This window comes from Astatotilapia calliptera, chromosome 18, assembly GCF_900246225.1.
Source record: "Astatotilapia calliptera chromosome 18, fAstCal1.2, whole genome shotgun sequence".
Classification (NCBI taxonomy): domain Eukaryota; kingdom Metazoa; phylum Chordata; class Actinopteri; order Cichliformes; family Cichlidae; genus Astatotilapia; species Astatotilapia calliptera.
This window is the reverse complement of record NC_039319.1, coordinates 9,562,493-9,577,514: the sequence shown is the minus strand read 5'-3', so window position 1 is coordinate 9,577,514 and position 15,022 is coordinate 9,562,493. Positions and strand designations below refer to the sequence as shown.

The 15,022-nt window shown below is 39.5% G+C and overlaps 2 protein-coding genes across 3 annotated transcripts in view; one reads left to right on the top strand and one right to left on the bottom strand.

Annotated features, from left to right (window-relative positions):
- ak5 (adenylate kinase 5) overlaps positions 1-5,486 on the bottom strand; it is a 104,014-nt gene extending 98,528 nt beyond the window's left edge. The window contains exons 1-3 of the mRNA XM_026149065.1: positions 5,060-5,486; positions 3,770-3,956; positions 1,770-1,937 (exon numbers count right to left, since the gene is read on the bottom strand). Coding sequence (XP_026004850.1) covers positions 1,770-1,937; positions 3,770-3,956; positions 5,060-5,119 — 415 coding nt within the window. The 5' untranslated portion in view covers positions 5,120-5,486. The remainder of the gene's footprint in view (positions 1-1,769; positions 1,938-3,769; positions 3,957-5,059) is intronic.
- A 2,506-nt stretch (positions 5,487-7,992) lies between these two features.
- The window catches only part of pigk (phosphatidylinositol glycan anchor biosynthesis, class K), a 33,340-nt gene continuing 26,310 nt past the window's right edge, over positions 7,993-15,022 (top strand). The window contains exons 1-6 of one of the 2 annotated variants that reach the window (XM_026149653.1): positions 7,993-8,150; positions 8,342-8,395; positions 8,499-8,590; positions 11,565-11,700; positions 12,911-13,022; positions 13,116-13,212. In XM_026149653.1, the coding sequence (XP_026005438.1) occupies positions 8,085-8,150; positions 8,342-8,395; positions 8,499-8,590; positions 11,565-11,700; positions 12,911-13,022; positions 13,116-13,212 (557 nt within the window). In that variant the 5' untranslated portion in view covers positions 7,993-8,084. The remainder of the gene's footprint in view (positions 8,151-8,341; positions 8,396-8,498; positions 8,591-11,564; positions 11,701-12,910; positions 13,023-13,115; positions 13,213-15,022) is intronic. The other variant, XM_026149652.1, reaches the window with a different exon arrangement.

The window sequence follows — 15,022 nt, the reverse complement described above, 5'->3', positions numbered from 1 at the left end:
CAAAATCACAAATATATTTAGAGAAGAAGGTTGTCCTCAATCCTATGACTATTTTGTCTCATCATGTAAAGGTCTGATGCAAAAGGCGTCTGAAAAGTGAAGCAGATGAAATGGTATGCATAGAAAGCTACCTAACTTGTGACTGACGACCCTCTTCTGCATGCAGTGTCTTTGCATTCTCAGTCAGCTCCAGGGGTTGAAGTAGGATTCCTGTCCCACTGCTATTCTTGATGCACGCTAACATCGGCCATGAACACCACAGTCTACCTTGCATCGCTCGAACATAGTGGGTAAACTTTGCCACAGTATTGCATACTAACCTGCTCTATATTATACAAAACTGTATAGTTTTTTTTTTTCAAATAATTTCAAAACAGCACATCAGGCATACAGAAGATCCAAATCTGATTTTATTTTAAGAATAGAACATCACCTGAGCTTTAAATTTCCAGTTTCTCAAGTCCTTATCAATGAAAATAATCTCATCAAATAATCTCTCTTCTGTCCTCTCGTTCTTACATCCTTCTCCATCTCTCAGAGTGAATTTATCCCACACCAACTTTCTTTCTCCCTGGGAAATATAGCCTCTGTACCTTTAACTTGCAGACAAAATACATGCGAAACTGCACAGAAGCAGTTTATTTTGGGAGATATTTGTTGAGCTGCCTGAAACATTTGAAATTCCTTGCCAGTTGTAAAGGATCCCAGTGTAGCAAATGTATGCCTCATCTTACATTGGATTATTCTGTTATCTTTGACCCAGTCTTTCCCACAGTCCTCTCAATGACACGCATCTGTCAATCTGTCTCTCTCGTGAACCTGACAGACAAAACATTTTCCCATGATCCTCTACAGAGATGACAGCTGATGTCACCCTGTTTATTTCCCCTTTAAAATAGGCCACAGTGTGCTCACGGAGAAGAGATCGGAACCAGCTTTGTGTAGCAAGTACAAAAAAACTATCGTCCACTCTACAGGGTGTGAAAATCCCAGAGCGAAACATACTATGGCGGAGGATCGTTAAAAGGTTCTTAACAGAGACTGGAGTGCTTTTTGTGCTTAATTAAAAAGCTCTAATAAACTATGTTAAAAAAAGAGTTCATAAATAACATTTTTTCAGTCTAGCCGAAACAGTCATTACTCTCACTGTGCAGCTGCCACACTTAATTTATAAGATTAATGAATGCATTTGACAGGTTAATGGAGGCACGTCAGGAAAATCAGATTAGGAGAGCGTGAGTGTCTAACATAGTGAGTGACATGACATAAGATCTACCCTGCTGACACTAGTGTAGAGAGGTGGAGTCATATTTAAATACCAGGAAAAACATGTTGCCAGTGTTTTTACTGGTATTTAAATACCAGGAAAAACTCTGGTAATTGTTTAAGCCCGATTCATAGTTTCCTGTCCAGGCCATTATTTTCTAGATCAGCAGGGCAAATAAAAGCCTCCACTCTGTAATTTTGCTGATCTTTTAGTACAAATGGATGCAGCTCTAGTCCCAGCAATGTTATCCTCTGTTAACACACAAACAGAAAGCATCTTAATTGCTGTTTATTATCTAGTGGAAAGCATGATTCACCAAAGAATCTGGATGAGTGCTTGAAATCCAATACATCAGATTAGGAAAATAATATAAAATAGCCTGACCCTGATTTTGCCTCAAAGTTTCCTCATTCTTTTGTGAGTGGATGCTATTTATAGTTACAGTAACTGCGCTTTGCTTGTTTTGGGTATTTTTTTTTTGTCTGTTGTAATGGTTCTTTACCGATGACGAGGATGACTTTAGGTCGTGGTCTGGATGGGTCGAACACCTCGTACTCCTCTATGAGCTCCGCCGTCTCCGACAGGTCAGAGTCGCTCTCGATGGAGAACTGGCTGATGGGAGGGAGGCGGTCATACCGTCTGTAGGGGAAATTGGGGCTGTCTGGCAACACTGTGACACACAGACAAACACATACACACATAGAAAGTGTTAAATAAGCAAAACAGGCCGGCTTTTATCTGTGTGTTGATGAACTTCTCAAACCATTCGTGTCTGCTGATATACTCGGCTAAACAATGCTACAAGTCTGCACTGTCTTTTTATATGTGCAGTTGTGACTTTATTTCAGACTCTCATTTCAGAAGAAAACCCCCATATAAATCATGTCTGTTTCAACAAACAGTAAATTAGAGATGAAGCAGTTAGAGTGATGAATTTAAACACAGCTGCTACATTCGGTTTGGTAATTGTCCTGCTGTCTCTGGTGATGAAAGCATCAATTATACAGCTTCGACAACAATAACACAGTTAGCAAAGACAGAAATAACAAGTGCAAGTTTCTCCAACAGAAGCAGGAGCTGTTATAGTTTTCATGTGACTGTAACTGGATTGACCATACAGTTAGTAGCAAGGACAACACATGACAATGCATGCACTCGTTGCATCAGAAGAGACCAGAGGATGTTTTATGTAAACAGTTCCGCTTGTTAAAATTAAAACAGTTTCATTTAACTTAACATGCCACAACTTAAAACTTTCAACATATCAGTAAGGTAATCATGCCAAGATAAGAATAAATGAGTGTGGGCTTCCCTTGCAGCTATATTTATTTTTTCATTTTTGGAGGCTGTCAAATTTGAGCTTCAAAAATCAGCCAAAGGCAACAGAAATCAACAACCCTGATTTAGCCTACAGTTCCCAGGAGATAAACACTGCAGCAGGCAAAGTTTCCAGGTTCTTTTGCCACAATATTACAAGAAGAGGAAGTCAAATATAAAAAAATAAAATGTCGTCACAAAATGTTTTTGAACTAATGAACTGTAGATCTATACATCTGTGTTATCTGCATGGCATGGGTGAAATTTGTTTTGGTTTTCATGGGTCCCTGCTGTGTACATTCCTGCTGCGCTTCAAAGAAAAGGTGAATGGCTGAACTGGAAGAAGTCATTAGCTTACGACAGCTGTAACTGAACTCCACTTTGCTTTGCAAATTCAAACAGAGTTTTGCATATATGGGACTTCCTGCTGGGAATCAATAACTGATGAATGGAGAGACTTTTTTTTCATATTCCTGCTCAGACTAATATTTAGCTACGTGTATTCCACAGGACAGTGTGTTGGTAGCACTGTTTTGATCTATGCGCGCTGTCTTTGAACAGGAAGCAGGAAGGTTTCCTTCCAAAAATTTTAGTCAGTTTTGTAGATGTGGTTTGGATGTATATGATCTTATCTATGTGTCTAAAATCTATGTGAAGTACGGCTATAGTTTGCACTAAAGTGCCGGAATAAAAAGCATCTTCTCTCATTGCGCTCTGAAAGTTTTTTCCTATCTCTCGTTCCAAGACAGTGGTAACAGTTTTAACAGTGTATATGTACAGTGAAGCTTCTGGGCTCAGCACAAACATCAAAACGCCTTTCTCATCAAGCAGGGACCCAGATTGGTGTGAAATAAAGATGTGCACTGCTGTCGGCTTTCTTAGAAAGAAGGCAGGAGCCAAAAAGTAGAAATGCTGGCATCTTTTATTGTGCCAAGAAACTTTGCCAAAAATAGAATGGGATGAAACGCAGCGCCAATTAATCTGCCAAAGACTTTTAGTCAACTAAAGACATCAAATAGAGCATTCCCAGAGCCTGATCACACAGTGGTTACAAACCTGTAGGTTAAATTTTCACCCAACGAAAGCAAGAGAAAAATGTATTTAAGTAAATCAAACGGCTGCATTTAAACAAATCAGCCAAGCAACTAATTGCTTAAGCTCTAATCTGTTTCATTGCCTCCTCACCATTTCTGAAGAGGGACCTGCGTGACTGGCCTCCATTGAGAGGAGGAAGTGACTTCTTCTCCTGGCCCACAAAAGTATCCCACCGCACCTTTTCTGGTCCTCCGAGCTCTCTGGCTTTCTTCAGACAGCCTTCCAAGTATTCAATGGGGTCATCGGGCCGGTAGTACATCAGACCTGTGAGCAGGCTCTGGAGGAAACAGTGGAGGAAGATATTATGATGTATAGTTTCATACAATATTTAGAGAAGGGATGTTCACTGTGGCAGTGCTGCAGCTTTGTTACGATGTGCTGCTGTGGAACAGCGTGGCAGTGCTCGAACACACCACCTTAATGAGGGGAAGTTTCGAACTGCAGAGCATGGTTGCCTTAGCCCGGCTCCACCAGAGCAATAAAAATCTCATTTTGCCAGAAGTCCATGAAATTGGCCTTAGCCTGACAAATACACACATACCCCTGATGACCTTGGTGTTATTGTCGAGCAGCACTGACTGTGATGAATATGAAAGCGAACTCGACAGCCAAAACACAAGCGTATGTTTGTGTGACATTTGTCCTCTCGATCCTGTTTTCAAAACAATACCTTCCTCTGGGATTTCATCTCCACCCTCACTAACATCTCCCACCAGCAGCACATTGTGAAGTTTCCTGAAAACAATTTGATGTGCTCATTTTCTGATAATGAATACACTGTTACGGGGCAGCAGTGTAAGGAATGAAAGGCAAAGGCAGTTATGTTATGATGATGATGACGATGATGTGCCACTTCAGTGCTCAATGTAATTTGAACTGACTGTAAATAAACAGGCACTGATTGCTTGCATACATTAGCTTGACTGCAGCAGGGGAATGAGTGTAATTAAGAGGATGAGCCAATTTAGCATCCCCTCAGGAGAAAGAATATATTTCATTATCATATTCCTGTGAGCTCTGATATGTGTCTCTGCTTAGGAATTAATCAACTTAATCGGACTTTGTATCTCTTTCACCAGCTATGACCATCTGTAACTTTCGTATTTACGTAATATCCCAGCAGACTTCAATAGCAGTTATATATATACGAGGGAGTTTGTAAAATTATGATTTCCCCTCTTATTTTAAGCTACTGTTTAATCCTGAAATACGCTTTCAGCCCACGTGATCCGCACCTCTATACCGTCAGATAACGTAAAGGAAGAATCTTTACCGTGACTCTGTCATGCATCTTGCAATGCATGGAACATGAATTAGTGTACTCTCCCTGAGCGCGAAACATACCCAGTTTGTCTCTTCAAAGCGTGCACCAGCTCTCACCTCAAATAGTTGCGGTATTTCCCGCCGCGCGAGATACTCCTTGGCATCGTTGGTATTCATCTCTAGACGGAAATCCTCTGAAATGACAACTTCTCCAAAGCGTTTGATTTTCTTTTCCTTTCTTCAGACGACTCGGTGCAGTAATCTTTGGTTAATAACTGAGCTCCGGACAGACTCTCGCTCAGCGCATTTTTGCCTCCTGTTTGTACTTTACAACTGAATTCCTGCAGGCAATTCCACCGCGCCACCCTCCTCGCTCGCTGATGCAGATGCGTGGCTTGTCCGTCTTCCCTTCTACAGCGGACTGCTTCCAGCACGCACCGACTGTTTGTGTGTATGCGTGTATGTGCCTTGACGTTGGGTTGGCACAGAGGTTGCGCGCCGTGTGCCAAAAAGCGCACGCACCGCCTCTGCTCTACATTTTCAATCGTTCCTCCTCAGTCTTGAAAGTTGGTGTTGATTCATGATTAATTCGATCGTGGGTTATAAAATGATGGTATAAAGCGGATCAAATATGGTAGCGTCTACATGTAGCTGAAATATTCTACTTTTATTTTAAACTTTTGAAAAAAAAAAGCTTATCAGATATGAGTCCATAAGAATATGAATTTTGAATATGTTTATTTTAAGTAACCATATTTTGTTACTAAAATAATTATGTTTCAATTCAGTGTTTGTAATGGAGTAGTTTTACTTTGGTAGCATTTTATTAAGCATTAGTAAGGTATAAGCAAGTGTTTAATGTTACTGTTAATGTTTACTGTTTACACCATCTACAGCTATAACTGCTACTACATCAGTGCTAGTAATAATCATAACCATAATCCTAGTCATAATAATATATATTTATAAATGGCAAACTAAGGAGGAGTAATGCTATATAAAAGATGAATTTACCACTTGCTAATGCCTTACTAATACCTTAACAATCCTTAATAGTGTGACATTATTATATTATTATATATATTATTATTACTTCTTCTGAAATGAGAGATATTTATTGACTCCAGAAAACTAAATGGATGGATCTATCCATTTTCCTTCCCTCATCCAATTAGGCTGCTGCAGTCTATTCCAGTGGGTGGGGTGGGGCGTGGTCTGATTTTCTTAATATTTCCATTACTTCCAGAGAATAAAACATGCAACATATCCCAATGCCCACTGAAATGTGTGTCAGTCTTTACTTCACATTTTTATTGCATTTGTAAATAGCTTTGTAAATAAATGACTTTAAAACTCCACATCCATACATACAAAGAAGCTCACTGGACTTTTGTAAAGACAACTTTGAAATTGTGGCATTATTGAATTGACTAACAGAGTGGAATAACCCGAACAACCTAACTCTAGGTGCAGCTAAATATAGCTGGATAATCTCTTAAATTGCTTAACAATGTATATTTTTGTTTGAGGTTGGGTTGAAAAGTTCAGCAAAAGGTGGATTCCAGTGGACAGTCAGTCCAGCTTTTTTAGGCAACTCAGGAAGGAAGGTCACTTTGATTTCCTGGTTTGTTCCATAGGATTTGATTCTTAATGCCTCTAATCCTCTTGACCACAACGAACTTGTTTGTTATATCACATAACATGAGATTAGTTCAGTCACATCAATGCTTTAGAAAGCAATTATCATTCTAACTTGTTACCATTTCATACCAGAATCAGTTACTGCAGCTTGAAAATAAAATGTTAATTTATGGACTGAAGTTGAGTATTGAGCAGATGTACGCTGCTGAGACCTGCTTTGTTAGAGCAGTTAACAAAGGACATTACCACGATGAGCTCCTAGCAGGCACACTACTCGAGGAAGCAGGTCAAAAAGTTGCAGAATCAGGAGACGTACCGAGGATTAAAGTGGCTGGCAGTCCTGCAAAGGCTCCCTGCAGTGTGTCAAAACTGATTTTGCTGCTGGTTTCCCAGAAAATCTTCTGTGTGCTGGGTTGTGAAGTTGCATTAGAATTGCATGGGAGATATGTAGCTCTATTTCACAATGGGCTCCTGGCCTCTTTGACTTCTTTAGCAGTAACACCACGAGACTTTTAATGTCTACTGCCTGTAATATACTTGTCACTTCTCATTACTGAGTCCCTGACCAATTAGCTAACAAGGGCAACTAAATATGAAGCTGTCAGCATCATTTGATGACTAGTTTGCTTTTCTTTCTCTCATCAGGGCACCAGTCATATCTGGCAGAATGATGATGATGTCAGGTGTACTGCAGCCTCTTGTACTTAAAATAAGCAGCCACACAAAGGGTTTTTTTTCTTGTATTTTTCTTTGGAATTAAAAATTGATGTCAATGAAAACAAAACAGCAGACAAGAAAACAAACAAGGAAATAAAGAAACAGAGAACATGAGCTTAACGTATGGATGGCGACCCTCGAGGAGAAACACAACTGCTGCAACTGATTAACTAATAAAGTTAAAAACATTTTAAATGTCTATAAATTTCTCCAATAAACCCCAGCTTTTTTTTTTTATACAGAAACATTGTTTTTTTTCTTCATTTACTTACATTAATTACTAGATCTAGAAAACGTTCATATGATGGTGACGAATTCCGTCATTTGAAGGAGGAAACCTAACATTAACCCGTGCGTGCAAGCATGACCCTTCAGTGTTATGGGAACAGGATTAACTTGAATTAGGTTAGTTATTCTAAAATAATAAGAAAGCAAGAGATTTAAGTTTTTATTTATATTAATGTTTTATTTTTCTTTCTCATAAACGTATTATGTTTGTGCTCTTCTTGTTATATGTTGTAAGTATGTTTTACTGCTGTGTTACACGAGCCTAGATATATTAGATATACAATGGATATGCACTTAAGTTGATCAGAAACAAATGACAATTAAACCTGCAGTCTCGAGAGAAAACTCAATTTGTTTTAAAACTGCTAACCCCCACCCCATTTTCTCCTTCTCATCTTCCACGTCAAAACCTTTATTTTGAAAATGTCTGCCACCGGAAACACTTGCTGAGTGGATCCACCGGTTTTCACTTCCTACATGCTAACAGAGCTGCACAATGAAAATACTAACTTTATTAGGATTATTTTCAGCATGCTTTTTAGCAAACAGCATCAACATCGAGGTGAGTTTATTATTGTCACGTAGCTCCGATTTTCCCTTCGGTTTGTTGCATTTTTAGGTAGAAACATCGTTGTCATGTTAGCCAGCCCTGCTGTCATGCTAGCTTTGTTGATGCTGAATATACTTGCTTATATGACCCCAAATCCCGATAAAACATAGATAATTATTCACCTTCTTTCGGTTATTTCACAGAATAGCGCAGGGCAGTTCTTCAGCAGTGGGCATACGAACAATTGGGCCGTTCTGGTGAGTGTTCTTTTATTTTTCAGGTTGAGTAAATGCTAATAGATGATGTTAGGAACAACAGAAGACATATATGTGCATCTTCTTCATTTGCCTTTATTAACAGGTGTGCACATCCAGATTCTGGTTCAACTACCGACATGTGGCAAATACTCTATCTGTGTACAGAAGTGTGAAGAGGCTGGGCATCCCTGACAGGTAATAATGATAACAATGATAACAACTTGATTTGTATAGCACCTTTTAAAACACACAGTTGCAAAGTGTTTCACAATCGGGATAAAACCACACATTTAAGGTAAGAATATAAGTTCCAGCACACAGACAAACAAACAAGCATATGGTGTTGCTATGGTCAAATATAATGGGAGAAATATTAGGGAAAACCAACTACTGATTCAGCCCATTTCATAGGCTGATGAAAACTTGTGTGGCTTCTAATATAAGAGCATGCTTAAGAGACCCTGTTCAGACAGTTGGAAGGACTGGCAATGAAAGGCTTTATATGTTGTTAATAATAATTTTAAAAAGCATTCTGCATTTCACTGGAATCCAATGAAGGGAAATAAGAATAGGGCTTATATGTAGGTGCCTGCTAGTTTTTAGAGGCAACCTAGCAGTTGTGTTCTGGGCTAAGGAGGAAATGCACATTAAAAGTGAGTTATCAAGGCATGTGAAAATAAAAGTGTGTATTGAAAGTTCAAAATTACTGGATAACAGTAAATGTTTCACTCACCTATGGTCACCAGCTGTGGGTACAAGCAGCAGAAATGGGCTTCCCCTGAATTGTGGCTAGCCTCTCCCTTAGAGATAGGGTGAGAGGTTCAGTCATCCGGGAAGGGCTCAGAGTAGAGCCGCTGCTCCTCCATATTGAAAGGAGCCAGTTGAGGTGGTTCGGCATCTGATAAGGATACCTCCTGGGTGAGGTGTTCGGGGCATGTCCCACCGTGAGGAAGCTCCGGGGCAGACCCAGGACACGGTGGAGAGATTATATCCCTCGGCTGGCCCGGGAACGCCCTGGTGTTCCCCAGGGCAAGCTGGAGAAGGTGGCTGGGGAGAGGGAGCTCTGGGCCTCTCTGCTTAGGCTGCTGCCCCTGCTTCTCAGCCCCGGATAAGCGGAAGAAGATGGATGGATGGATCATAGTTAAAAAAAGAAAAAAAAAACAAGACTGGATGAGCTTTGAGGTGTGATATGCAAATTTTAAATGCTCAAAATATTATCAGGGTTCTTAGCAGATGATCTGTATTTATAACAAGAGAGCTGATGTAATAACTGACCTCTAGGGGTGGCTGTAGCTCAGGTGGCAGAGCAGGTCAGCCACTAATCAGAAGGTCAGTGGTTCGATCCCAGGCTGCCTCCTGGCTGCATGCCAAATATCCTTGGGCAAGATACTAACCCCATGTTTGCCTACTGGTGGTGGTCAGAGGGCCCGGTGGCGCCAGTGTCCGGCAGCCTCGCCTCTGTCAGTGCGCCCCAGGGCAGCTATGGCTACAATGTAGCTTGCCATCGCCAGTGTGTGAATGGGTGAATGACTGAATGTAGTGTGAAGCGCTTTGGGGTCCTTAGGGACTAGAAAAGCACTATACAAATGCAGGCCACTTACCATCTCTATACAGAAGTTTTTAGGGCGAACACGAGAATTTAAATTTTGCCAGGACTGAGATGAGGTATTTGAGGCCGAAAAGGCTATTGAGGTTGTTAAGCTTAGCCAAAAAGGACCATTGTGTATTATAAGCATAGAAATAGAAATTAGTTATCCTGGTCACTGTAGTATTAAAACGATTAATCAGGTTGTTGAGTCACACAATCATGTAAGGTGTAAAAATAAATTTCACTTATAATAGCAAAGACATTTAAAATTTGAGGAATTGAAACATATTTTGGTTCTATATGGTAGTTAATGAAATATTTTTGGATTTTAGACATTCTGAAGAGGTCAAGTTGATCAGTAGGTAAATTTATAATGGGGACCTTTCAATATTTTCATGCATGATGAAGAGAAACCAGTTTATTAGACATTATATTTTCCAGAGTAATCAGTGTTGAAAATATGTGACAGTTGCAGTCATTTGGAGATATTTTAAAGACTCAATAACATAAATAGTCTTTCGGCATAATAATTATTATTGCTGGATTTAACAAGATATAGCATATTATGCGGTTGCTTTCTGAAAGAAATATGTATTCTGACTATCAATTAATTAATCTTAGATGTAATTGAACAATCATTTTTAATTATCATTGTGTATTCAGTAGTTAAGGGAGAAATTTATTCATCCCAGCAGGTGAAGTGTTTTGTAAAAGTTGCTCAAAAATTTATTAAAAAGAGGTACAGTAGAAAGAGGAACTGTGTAACTGGACAGCTACTGCAATGAAGAAGCTCATGCTGTTAGTCTTTGGCTGAACCCCTGGCTAGCCAGAACATTGTTTAGAGGGTATGGGATATTTTACTGGACTTTCAGAAGAGTTTTGACATTGTCCTGCTCACTATTATTGCACATCGATTGTCCACGGCCACATCCGGGGCCGAAGCGGACTTCTGAATAAGTTTACTGAGTCTATGGTGCTGTCCATTGTTAGGCTTGGCTTTAGCTGAGAGCACCTCAGAACATGCTGTCCATTCTACAAGGTGCCTGTATTGTGTCAAAATGAATTAAGTGAGTACTCAAAAGTTTTTCCACAGCCTACTTTGGTTTGTTGTTTGTTCTGGGGCCTTTCCCAGATGGAGAGCTGCGGTAAAATAAAACATCCAACGTGGAGAAAATGGCAAATACGTTTGACAAGGTCTGTTTTGTGTAGAAGGGCACCAGTGGCAACAGGATGAACAAGTGTGCATATACTAATAAGTTTTCATTTTATTTCGAGATAGTAAAGTTTCAGAAATCAGTCCTGGCTCTGGAGAGTTACACAGTACTTGTGGTGGTAGTGCTGGTTAGCGATTGACCGTATGATTGGTGGGAGCTCTTGATGTCCAAATGTCAAAAGTTTCAAAATATTCAACAGCTGGTCCAACTGTAAGATCAATAAACAAACTGATGCAATTTAATTTTCAGGCTAAATGCATTATCCTTCACAACATAACAGTTAACGTGTTTGATAGCAGCCATTGTCCTTTTACTTATTTCAATATCATCATATTAACTCTGTTTTTTCTCTTTTTTTAATCACCAGCCACATAGTTCTGATGCTGGCTGATGACATGGCTTGTAACCACAGAAATCCCAAACCTGCTACAGTGTTCAGTCACAAAAACATGGAGCTGAATGTGTATGGTGACGATGTGGAAGTGGACTATCGAGGTTATGAGGTCAGTTCAGGTGTTTACACCTCACCTTCATTCTGTGAATCAACACTTATGTTAGCCTTATGTGTATCAACAAGCCCTGAGTGATTTTTAAAGTCTAAATGCAAAAATTGGGTATTTTGAAGCCAGAAAAAGATGAATCGCTTGAGCATAATCACAAATGTTCATGACTGTTTGGCATAAATTGTAAATATTTTCCTACCCCAGACAGTTTGATTCTGCTCAGCTTGTTATATAAACATCCATCCATCCATCTTCATCCGCTTATCCGAGGTCGGGTCGCGGGGGTAGCAGCCTAAGCAAAGAGGTCCAGACCTCCCTCTCCCCAGCCACCTCCTCCAGCTTGTCCGGGGGAATACCAAGGCGTTCCCAGGCCAGCCGAGAGATATAATCTCTCCAGCGTGTCCTGGGTCTGCCCCGGGGCCTCCTCCCGGTGGGACATGCCTGGAACACCTCGCCCAGGAGGCGCCCAGGGGGCATCCTTGCCAGATGCCCGAACCACCTCAGCTGGCTCCTTTCGATGTGGAGCAGCAGCTGCTCTACTCTAAGCCCCTCCCGGATGGCCGAACTTCTCACCCTATCTCTAAGGGAGAGGCCAGCCACCCTTATATAAACATTGTTATGTTATATAAACATTTACTGTGATTTATGTGACAGTCTCACATGCTGTGTTTCACCTTCAGTGTTGCGTTAAATAACTTGAGGAGAAACGGATTATGTCCAAGGCAACATTTTTATTGACCAGGACATTTTATAATCTACACGTCTAAAATGGGGCCCAGCCGGTTTTTATTTATTTTTCTGATTATTATGGACTAAGGCGAGTTCGTTGTTTTTTGACGACTCACTCTGTTTTGTGCCTTTTTAAAAATACAATGACACTGTACTGCCCGTCTTTGTTTGCTGTCACACCACATTCATGTGCAACAAAAACCAATAATCATTAAAAACAGAGGAAAAAAAACTCAGGAGCTGATTATCAAATTTTAATTAAAGGATAAGTGGAGAAGATCAAAAATGTGGTCACTTACTGATCCTACCAATGACAATTTAAATATTACGAATTGACTTTTCATCACTAACTTTTCTTTTTACTGGCTTTTGTTTTGTATAGTTTCAATCTTTGAATAGTTTTATTTAACAACTAATTTACTACTTCCTGTCAGAGACATAGATGGAAAATGACCACAGGTTTGTACCGTGTGTGCCTTAGGTAACTGTGGAGAACTTCCTGCGAGTTTTGACTGGGCGCCTGCCTCCCAGCACACCACGCTCTAAACGCCTCCTTTCTGATGATCGAAGCAACATCCTCATATACCTGACAGGTACTTAAAGGGAAAAAATGTACCTATGAAGTTGAAGTAATTAAAGTTGAACAAAGTTGAATTAATTATTTTTAATCTGTGGTTGATTAACAGGCCACGGTGGGAATGGCTTTCTGAAGTTCCAGGACTCTGAGGAGATTAGTAATGTGGAACTGGCAGATGCTTTTGAGCAGATGTGGCAGAAAAGAAGGTAAATAAACTGAAAAGTGACTTCAAATAATCCCGTTTGTCAGGTCTACTTTACTTGTTTTTTCTTTGCCCTGCAGGGCATTTAGCTGTGCAGCATGCCAACAAGCATTTAACAGCACAAAACATCACAGCCTATGAGTATTATAACTTTATCAGGAGGTTCCCATTCTGTTGATTCTTTATAACAAGCAAAACAGATGATTATCAGAGGTGTGTTACGTTAAATTGATTCTCTTATCAAGGCTTTGTGTGTATCAAATGACTTCAGTGGTTGAAAGAGTGCTGTCAGTGCAGTGAAACTGTATACTCTCTATTCAGGCTTTTTTAAAAATAGCTTCAGCTCAGCTTGAAAGGTAGTGCTGGGCTTTCAATTGTCATTGGGAACATCAACTTGTAGCCTTGATAGTTCTTTTTTTCCTGCCTGTAAATTGTAGATTAAGTTTTATATGCAGTAGGAATACAGTAGTTAAATGAGGAGCTAAATGTGTGAATCTAAAGGGCTAACTTGAAGGCCATGAAACCATATATATATTTAAAAAATCTTTAAATTTCATTGTTTAAGTATTTTTCTTGCCTATTGTACATTCGTGATGGAAGCAAAAACTTGCAGGAAAATATTCACAGATAATAATTTTTAACTGGTTGAACCATCTATCCATGAGTTTTAACATTTAGCTGGGCCATATTTAGTGAGTAATTAATAAATCAATAGGAATTGTTATCAATCGGTCTGAAACTAACAATTTTTTATGTATAGCTGAAGCTGAAGCTGTTGGATGTCTAGTTTTGTTAGTAAAATAAACAACGACAAATCTAGGAACAATGATTCGCTAATGCGTGTGTGGCAGACACAAGGTTTCTAGGCCATATCTGGTCCTTTGCAAAGTTTAATCCGGCTAGCGTATCACTTCACATCCATCCCCCTTCGTTGTGTCTGTATGCCACACAAAACAGACGGGCACACTGCAGCTGCAAAATAACAAGCTAGCTCACAGAAAATGGCACAGAATATAAAAGCTGACTCTGAAGGCATAAAGAGTGACCTGTGTATATTTGCATTGAGATGACTGCTGTTTTCAAAGAATGAAATTTGCTTTGCCTTGAATCTGCACATCAGCACAGAAACGGAGCCAAGGACGGTGAAAATGACTAAAGCATACTGTACAGTACGCTTTACTGTAGCTGGGTTTCTTCCAGCTAAATCTAGAGGTTTTACTTTTAACTTTGTGAAATTTCACATTTCAACCATTGGGTAAGATTTGTAGAAATATATGGAAAAATAAAATTACAGATTCAGTATTTTGATATATGTTTTAATGTTAAATGCTCCAAACCACTGTAATGAGAGTGCATTATAAACATTGCACTATTTGGCCTGGGCTTCACTTAAGCCAACTTGTACATGTGAAGACTATATTGGACTTGCATTTTCAGTTTAATTAAAGAAACTTGATCTCACCCTTAATGTGGTTCTCATTTCCCAGCGTGATGTCAAATTGAATTTGACACCCCTTAGCAAATGAATTAACTAAGGAATCATTTCAGGTGGAAATTTTATGAGTACAACTGGAGTAGAAAAAGAAACAAACTAATTGTTGAACTTAGTAAATAGATCGTATTGTCCCTTGTGGCCTTCATTATCTATTTTAACTTTATACTTTAGACCATGTGATCGTGTTCTATGTGGGATAAGCTAGGGATTACAAAGTGTTAGCACAGCATTCTCTGTATTAGTACTCTTGAAATTACCTTGAACTTGTCATGTTTTCCTAAATTCTTCTAAAAGTAGAGGCTGTTTTGTTCTGTAATTG